Consider the following 8,620-nt stretch of genomic DNA (forward strand, 5'->3'; position numbering starts at 1 on the left):
TCTTTCTGCAGCACTTCTTTTAACTGTTGTATTAGGGTGTCACTGGAGTTTAGTGGGGTTCCCCATGTCTACTGCTTAATGGAAGCCTGGGCCGCAAGCTACTTGGAAGGTATAATGGGATTTATCACTCCTTCCTGGGTGCTCTTGTATTAGGGCATCTAGGAGAGTACATCTGCCAGGAAATTCTCCCCCCTCCGAATGTACTTCACATTTCACAAGTCAAAATGGTCAAAATATTGGGCCCACTATACTCACCTCAGGGAGTATAGGAGGGTTCCCCAGGGTCTCCAGGTTTTTGAGATTGGTTCACACTTCAGAGGGGACCTTACTGTCCTCTAAGAACTGCCTCCATTGTTAGCAGGGCCCATCAAACCACAAAAGCTTCTTTTTCTCGTACTGTCCAATGTCTCTCAGTCTCATTTAGTTTGCGAGATGTGTAGGCACAGAGTTGCAACTTTCCCTCCACATTGTTTTGGAAGAGAAATGCCCCCACTGTCACATCGCTAGCATCCTCTTGTATCACAAATGACATCCTTTAGGACCGGCATTGGTGCAAAGAGACATGTGAGCTTCTCAAACACCACCTGGCACTCCATTGCCCAATTTAGTGACTGGCTAGGCTTAGGCTTCACTCTGCTCTCCATCTCCACACACCCCATTTTGAGTAACTCCATGATTGGCAAAGTGATCTTGGCAAACGAGGGAATGAATTGGCTATAAAAGTTAGCTATGCCTAAGAAACTCTGCAGCTGTTTTTGAGTTTGGAGGGCCTGCCACTCCAGAATAGCTTTCACCTTCCCCGGGTGCATCTCTATTCCTTCAAATGACACTCAATGTAGTCCAAACTTGTTTTGTGAAATTAGCACTTCAACAGTTTGGCATTCAGCTTAACATCCAGGAGTTTCCTAAGCACTTGGTGCTCCAGTCTCACATGCTCTTCTATTGTCTCAGAGTAGGTGAGGATGTCGTTCAGGTACATCAGAACCCCTTTGTACAAATTTTCATGCAACATCTCATTTATTAGTTACATGAACACAACAGGTGCTCCTGTAGACCAAAAAGCATTACTTTGAATTGGTAGCATTCCAAGGTGCAGTTAAATGTAGTCTTCCACTCATCCCCCTTTTTAATCCTCACTTGATAGTATGTCTCCCTTAGGTCCAGCTTGGTGAACACCTTCCCTTTGGACAAATACCCCAGCATGTCCTCCATGTTCTCCACATAGACCCCATTGATCCTGCAGGGTAGAAGGATCCAGGTGCTGCACCCTCATCCTGCATCGCCAGCTGCTCTGCCTTCTCTGCTCACACTTTAGACCAAGTCATGACTGCTTGGGAGCCGAAGTCTGCCTGCGCTGTTGCTGGGGCTCCCTTTGTCACACCCACCCTGGTCTTTGTCGCCGTCTCTACATTTCACTCCACACCAGACATCATTCCCAGACTCCCCACAGTGCTCTTGGAGGTGGCTGAGTAGGCTGTGTGGAACCAGAGTTAGGCAAGTTGGTTTAATATCAACTGTCCGAATAATGTTACCAACAAACACAGACACTTTCAGGAACTTTGAATCCCAAAAGCAAACTTTATTGAGTACATCATTTCGATACCGAAGAAAGCAAAACCAGCTCTAACTTTTCCCGTGCAATCCTGCATAGTTAAAGAATATATTTCTCCATTCCTCCCACTGGACAGGTCATATTGTCCAATTATGAATTGACTTTTTATTTTGAGAGCAGTTTATGTCTTTGCCGATACCTGCAGAAGTATCCTTGGTGAGTGCTTGGCTTTCCTGTCTGAAGTCTGTAGCCTCTGCACTCCATCTTCCCCTTCCCTCCTCCCAATTCTCTGGCAAGTTGAGAAGTGTTTATATTCACAGGAAGCAGAAGCAAATTCAATCTTGACAATTTATTTTTATGCTTTACAGGAATCATGTCAGGTATATGGAAAAATGAATAATTATGTTGATGAGATTCCTGTGCAATAATGCTTTCTTCTCCATGCTGGGTACACTGATCATATCAATAACACTATCAGCTCTGACTTGCAAATATCTACAGCTATTTACAGATCCAGTAAATGGCAGCAAAGTGAAACTAACTAATTTTTGCAACTGAGATCTTGGAACTTTAAATGAAAATCTAAATGCTGCTTTTCTTTAATGTTCTACTTCACCTTAAAAATTAAATATAAAAATCTATAATAAATCCCTTTAATAGCTGTTTGTCAAGAAAACAACAAATTCATCATGTTGTCTTGCTATTGTGCCTATTATGTTTCTATGATTAAAGGTTAAAGCTGTAGGGTTAGGTCAAAGGAAATGGTAGAAATCTCAATGTGGAAAGTTACTACATTTCTTTTGGATACATGGATATTTCTCTCAAACTAGCTGTTCTCTTGAAATATCTCAAAACAGATGGTTTCTTTAGTTACCTTTCCTCATTTTTGGCCTTGGAAGGAATCTTAAGCAGCCACGGTGCCTTGACTGGAGTTCTGGAATTCAGACCCTGGATCCTGCAATTACCTATTCTGCAGCTAATGGTGAAAAATGGCTTGGCTTATTCATTTCTTTCCTGCCTTGGCACTTTAGGGATTGATGTGCTAAATAATGCCATTGAAACTCTGATGGGCAGCCGTAACCGTGAGCAGTGGATTCAAGCTGTGGTTAGTGTTTCAGGCTCAGTGATGCAAGCAAATCAGACTGAAGTAAGACCCTTTGTGATATTGTTCATAGTGGAATCTTTCTCTTCTCACCAAATGTCTGATTATGACCTTGCTATCTGTCTCCTATATGTGTTATGGCCTGCTTTGTTGCATATCCCAGAAACTGAGTAATTAGCCAAGAAGATACTTGACTGAAAAACTGATAATTGGAATTCTTCTCAGCACCATTGATTGAATGTTTTTACTTAGAGTAGGGATTGGCAGCCTTTTTCTGCAGAGGAGCCAGAGCCATGCTGCTGCTACCACAATTTTTGGATGAGGTGGTGAGCATTCTTTCTCCCTCTGTTGTGGTTTGGGTAAGTATATTTCTTTTTGGGACCAAGAGCTGAATGATTTTGGCTGGTGGGCATATCTGGCCCATTGGCCATAGATTGCTGACCCTGATCAGATCTTGGTTGCAAAATCAGGTAGTCCTCTACTCACAACTGGTCACTTATTGACCATTCAAAGTTATGATATTGTCCCCCCTCCCCAGTCACATTTTGGTCACTTGGCTACAGGGCCCAGCTGTTTGCAGTGTCCTACAGTCATGTAACCATGATTTTTGAGCCATGGTGACTCAGTGGTTAGAATATAGCATTATAGGCTGACTGCTCATTACCAGGTGTTTGATCCTGATGGGCTCAAGGTTGACTCAACCTCCCATCCCTCATGAGTACCCAGATTGTTGGGGGCAGCTTACATTTGGAAACTACTTAGAGAGTCATGTAAAGCATTATGGAGCAGAATATAAATCTAAGTGCTATTGTTATTTTTGGCATTTTTTGCTGAAAACTGGCACTTTTATACTGTATATTAGCAGCTTTATAGTAAAGGTATAGTTACGTTTATTGAAATCTTACTAAATTTAATGGAATTATTCTCAGGTCAGAAAGTTTAAGATTCCACAGTAGTTCTTTAATCTCTGCTAGCCATTTGCTGTCAGAATTAAATGATGCTGCCAAAGATGAATATTTCAATGATCCATTAATTCCAGTGGGAGTCAATTATAGTCAATTATCCCATAGAGGTCAATTGGATTTTAATATGTTTAGCTTTGTATGTTACAAATTCAACTGATTTTCATTAGAATATTAAGCCCTTCCATTAATCTCTCTCACTGAGAACTTTAGTATACTTAACTTTTGTTGGGGTTTGTCTATAGTTCAACCTAATTTATTAAATATAAATTGAAAAACCAATCATAAATATTAAACGGTCATTCTTGACCTTTATTAACCTGCTCAAGAATATTAGTTTTCATTGATAAATCCAGATACAGTTACATCCTATTTGTTCCACTGGTTTCAATGAGCACTAAGTATTGCTTTCTGCAGAATGGAATTTATAGTACATTTACAAAACACAGTCCTATTATGTTATTCTTCCAATAATGTTTACTTTTAATATATTACATTCAAGTATAAACTGGAGCACGACTATTAAACTCGATTTCATTGATGACCACATCAGGATTGTGTTTGACCTTGGGAGAGGGGGGGGGGGCAACTCAATGTCACTCATGGGGGCACCTGTGGTGACTAAGTGCTAAGGCAAGACTTCCCTTCCTTCCTTCCTTCTTTCTTTCTTTCTTTCTTTCTTTCTTTCTTTCTTCCTTCCTTCCTTCCTTCCTTCCTTCCTTCCTTCCTTCCTTCCTTCCTTCCTTTTCCTTCCCTCTTCATTCTCCTTTATTCTTACTTCCCCTCTTTCCTTATTTTTCCTTCCTTGTTCTCTTCCCATCTTTTCTTCTTTCTCTCTTTCCCTTTTTCCTTTCCTGTCCCTTCTTGCATACTCAAATGCAAAAGGGGAAACATTTCTCATTTTATTTTGTTTTTATTTTGTTTTGCTAGCCCTCTGCCAGTGAAAATGGAGCCCCTGTGGGCTGCAGGAGGCAATTGCAGCCAAAAATGGGGCCTGAGGGCTGCACACGGCCCTTCCAACCTCCGTTTTTGCTGGCAGAGGCACCATAGTCTGGTTCTTTGCTATTTCCAGGTGGCCCCATGGGCCAGATCTAAGCACCCCATGGGCTGGATCTGGCCCACAGACCTTGAGTTTTGACATTCGTGAACTAGAAGGTTCAAGCCAGTGGTGGTATTCAAAAAAATTTACTACCAGTTCTGATGGGCATGGCATGGGAAGGATACTGTAAAATCTCCATTCCCACCCCACTCCAGGGGAAGGTTACTGCAAAATCCCCATTCCCTCTCGATTACCTGGGACTCAGGAGGCAGAGAAGAGATGGGGGCGGGGCCAGTCAGAGGTGGTATTTACTGGTTCTTCAAGCTACTCAAAATTTCCACTCCCAGTTCTCCAGAACTGGTCATAACCTGCTAAATACCACCTCTGATTCAAGTCCTGCCTGCTGGATGTATACACCATAATGGAATTTGTTTGAATTTGGCAGGGCATCACATTCACTGCATCACATTTATGAGGCTGATCAAGTAATTCATTTTTATGTTAGGAATAGGGATTAAAAAAAGAAATAAAGTATAAATTTGATTCCTGTGTGAAAAACACCTAAAGCTTGCAACTAGTACCTGGAGGACAATTGGGATAAAATGCAATGAGTACTCTTAGTGTAATCTGATTGGATTGTTCTGTATTCTTTAAGGCTGAAGAGGAGGAAGATCCCTGCATTTGGGAATGTCAAGTACGCTACGTGACTTTTATTGGGATTGGGAGAGATGCCCACACATTTGGACTTATTGCTGACATGGGGAAACAACATTTCCAATGCACAGCCTTTTGGTGTGAACCAGATGCTGGGACCATCTCAGAAGCAGTACAGGCTGCATGTATGGTAAATGCTGTGAAAATAAAACAAACCAGAGCAGATTTCAGGAAAAGTATTAGTCTTCTAAAGAAGCTTCCTCTTAAGCTTGCATACATTTTATCTTTCTACCATTCTTAGTTCCACTGCCCATCACACCCAATACATTGTATTCTTGCTCAGTATTAATCGCTCTTAAATTACTTGAAGATATAAAGATCAAGTGTCTTGTCCAAAAGAATAAATTATTATTGCATATTGCTGTTTAGAATAAAACACCTGAAATATTTTATTCTATTTAAGTGAGGACTTCTAAACCATTCTGCCAGAACCATTTCCTACAGCCTAGCTCTAGGAAAAAGAAAAAAGTCAGACCTTAATTAAACATAATGGAGCATCCTAAGAATCAGTGAAATCAATCTTTTTGTGGAGATCATTTGGTATAATATTGCTATGCATTATATCTGATAATTAGGATCTAGCCAGAAAATCAGAATATCACCAAATAATTGAACTTAGTTTTAATCACTATATAGGAGAATTATAAAATATCTGGCCAATTGCAGCTGCAGAATTTTGAATGAGTATTTTCAGATTAAACCATAATATTTTACATATTCAGGTTTCTCCAAATAACTTACTGGATTGTATGTTCTTACAGCATCTTGACTGAACTTGACAAAGCTAAGCAAGATTGAACCTAGTCACACTGGAATGGGAGACAACAAGGAATCTTAGGTTTGTAGTCTAGTTTGAGAAGTAAGGAAGAAAGACATTACAGATTAAAGCAATGGTAAAATATTGCCATTTTATCTTTTAGTCAACAGGAAATTGAATGAGTCTTTGCCATTAATATGATAGCAAGGAGATTTTTAGGACAAAAAACACATGCTAATTTAGGTTTTTGTAAATCTTGACTGGTTATGTAGTCTCTAAATTCACTGCAATTTATGTGTTTCTTTGATAGGTCCAGTATCAAAAATGCTTAGTGGCATCACGAATGAGAACAAAAAGGAGTTCACACTCCATTATGAAGCTGAAAAGGACAATGTCGCTTGATTCACCCGCTTGTTCATTTCCCATCACAGGACCCTCCTTGCAGAAAACCAGCAGTGGGGCTACAACGTGCAAGAGGGGATTGTTCTCTTTCTTTGAAACCTTCCGCCAAAAACATTCCATACTACACACTTCCTAAGATGAAAACAAAGTCTGGTGGGCCCCAGATGAACCTTAAGAGCACTGTCCTCTGATGTCCAGGCTATGAATGTAACTAGCATAATTTTGTTTGTGAAACTCTTTCACTGAAGCGAAAAACCAATACAGCCAAACAAGACTGGATCCTAAAGAAGGATCCTGACAGATTCTGGACATGCTATGCATATTTATTGCAGTTCTTTGCTACATAAAAACTCTGTGGGAGAGGCAAGCTTGTGGGGGAGGGGGGGCAAGGGAGAAGCAATGCTGCACAAAAACATTTGAAGGTGCTGCTTGCTACTAAGAGCAAGCAACATCATAATCACTGCATAAAGTTAAAGTCTTGCTCCAATTGCCCAGGGATTGATAAGTAGGAGCAAAGCAGCCAATTCATCTTCATTCAGTAACAACACATTATTTTTTATAGTTGAAGCTACGGACATGAACATGGTTTTTTTTCTAGTTGTAGTTTGAACTCTTGGAATGTGACACTGGAAAATAGGCTCAAGAGAAGAAAAAACTGCTGAATCTCTAGGTACATGCTTGGATTAATATAAATTCTTGATCTGAAGTTATTTCTGGAAAAGTAATAAATAATTGACATCAATATTCTCCAAGCTAATGCCACTCAAATGTGTTTGGACCACGAATCTCAATATTTTCATTCAATAATTAATATACGAATTAGTATACTTTATCGATCCAAGCATAGTTCTCACTGTACTAGTTTGTATAATTCCCCTTCTGAATATTTTTTAAAAATTTGATTAAATCTGCATTCCTTTTAACATTTGAACATCATCAATAAGTAGTGTTGCCAGTCATGCAGATACTAGGAAACAACTCTTCTGAAACAAGTACCTGACCATAATAAGCAGATCAAATGATGCACGTAATCCCAGTGCTTTCTAACAAAATGTTTGTAGGAAACTATGCATGCATAGTTCTTGCATACTTGACAGTTATTTATAACATGGCCCTTCTACCAGTCTTGGAAGCATCATCGAGACTCAGATCATCATTTGATGAGCCAACATTGATGATTCTTACAAGAGAAAAATAATAAGAAGGAAGATTTCTTTTTCAAAAGATGTAATATTGAATGCCTGTTGCACTAGCATTGTGAAAATGACTACTAGATTACTTACTTATGGGATCTATATAATGGATAGAGGACACTGGTAGGAAGAAGGATGGATCTCCAAATGCATTACATTTTACGTTTCCATTTCATTCTTGATATAACTCCTTTTCTTTCTTTTAATAAGTAATTCTGGATGAAGATAGACTCAAGTCTACCTCAGTGATACTTTTTATCTATCTACATTGGTCAAATAAAGTACTAATATATATTAAAGCTATATTTGCTTTATGTTTGGTTTCTGTCTCCTGACAATTCTACTGGTGCTCAAATGAGTGGTTGAATATATATAACAGTGATGGCGAACCTTTTAGGCACAGAGTGCCCAAACCAGAATGCGCGCACATGCACATGCCAGGTGCAGAAACCTGATGACCAGCTGGTTGAGCTGGGGCAACGGTGCGCATGCCCACAGAGAGGGCTCTGCATGTTGCCTCTGGCATGCATGCCATAGGTTCGCCATCACAGATATGTAGTGTAAATGAGCCAGTTTTTGCTGACTTTTATCCAACAGTTATTAGAATAGAATAGAGCTGGAAGGGACCTTGGAGGTCTTCTAGTTCAGCTCACTGCTCTAGCAGGAGACCTTATACCATTTCAGATAAATGGGAGATCCTATACCATTTCAGACAAGTGGCTGTCCAGCAGTGGTGGGTTTCAAATTGTTTTAGAACCTCTTCTAGCAGTATGGCCTGCTTTGTGGGAGTGGCTTGCTGGCCAGGTGGGAATGGCTTGCCGGCCATGTGACTGAGTGGGAGTGGCTTGCCAGCCATGTGACTGGGTGGGCATGGCCAACTTGTTAAATGTGGTGAAACT

At 40.1% G+C, this 8,620-nt stretch overlaps 1 protein-coding gene across 2 annotated transcripts in view; it reads left to right on the forward strand.

Annotated features, from left to right (window-relative positions):
- APBB3 (amyloid beta precursor protein binding family B member 3) overlaps nucleotides 1-8,024 on the forward strand; it is a 65,940-nt gene extending 57,916 nt beyond the window's left edge. For both annotated transcript variants that reach the window (XM_081950068.1, XM_081950067.1), the window contains 3 exons: nucleotides 2,584-2,699; nucleotides 5,311-5,499; nucleotides 6,437-8,024. In XM_081950068.1, coding sequence (XP_081806194.1) covers nucleotides 2,584-2,699; nucleotides 5,311-5,499; nucleotides 6,437-6,664 — 533 coding nt within the window. In that variant the 3' untranslated portion in view covers nucleotides 6,665-8,024. The remainder of the gene's footprint in view (nucleotides 1-2,583; nucleotides 2,700-5,310; nucleotides 5,500-6,436) is intronic.
- The last annotated feature ends 596 nt before the right edge of the window (nucleotides 8,025-8,620 follow it).

This window comes from Natrix helvetica (assembly GCF_964273705.1).
Source record: "Natrix helvetica genome assembly, chromosome: 4".
Taxonomy (NCBI): domain Eukaryota; kingdom Metazoa; phylum Chordata; class Lepidosauria; order Squamata; family Natricidae; genus Natrix; species Natrix helvetica.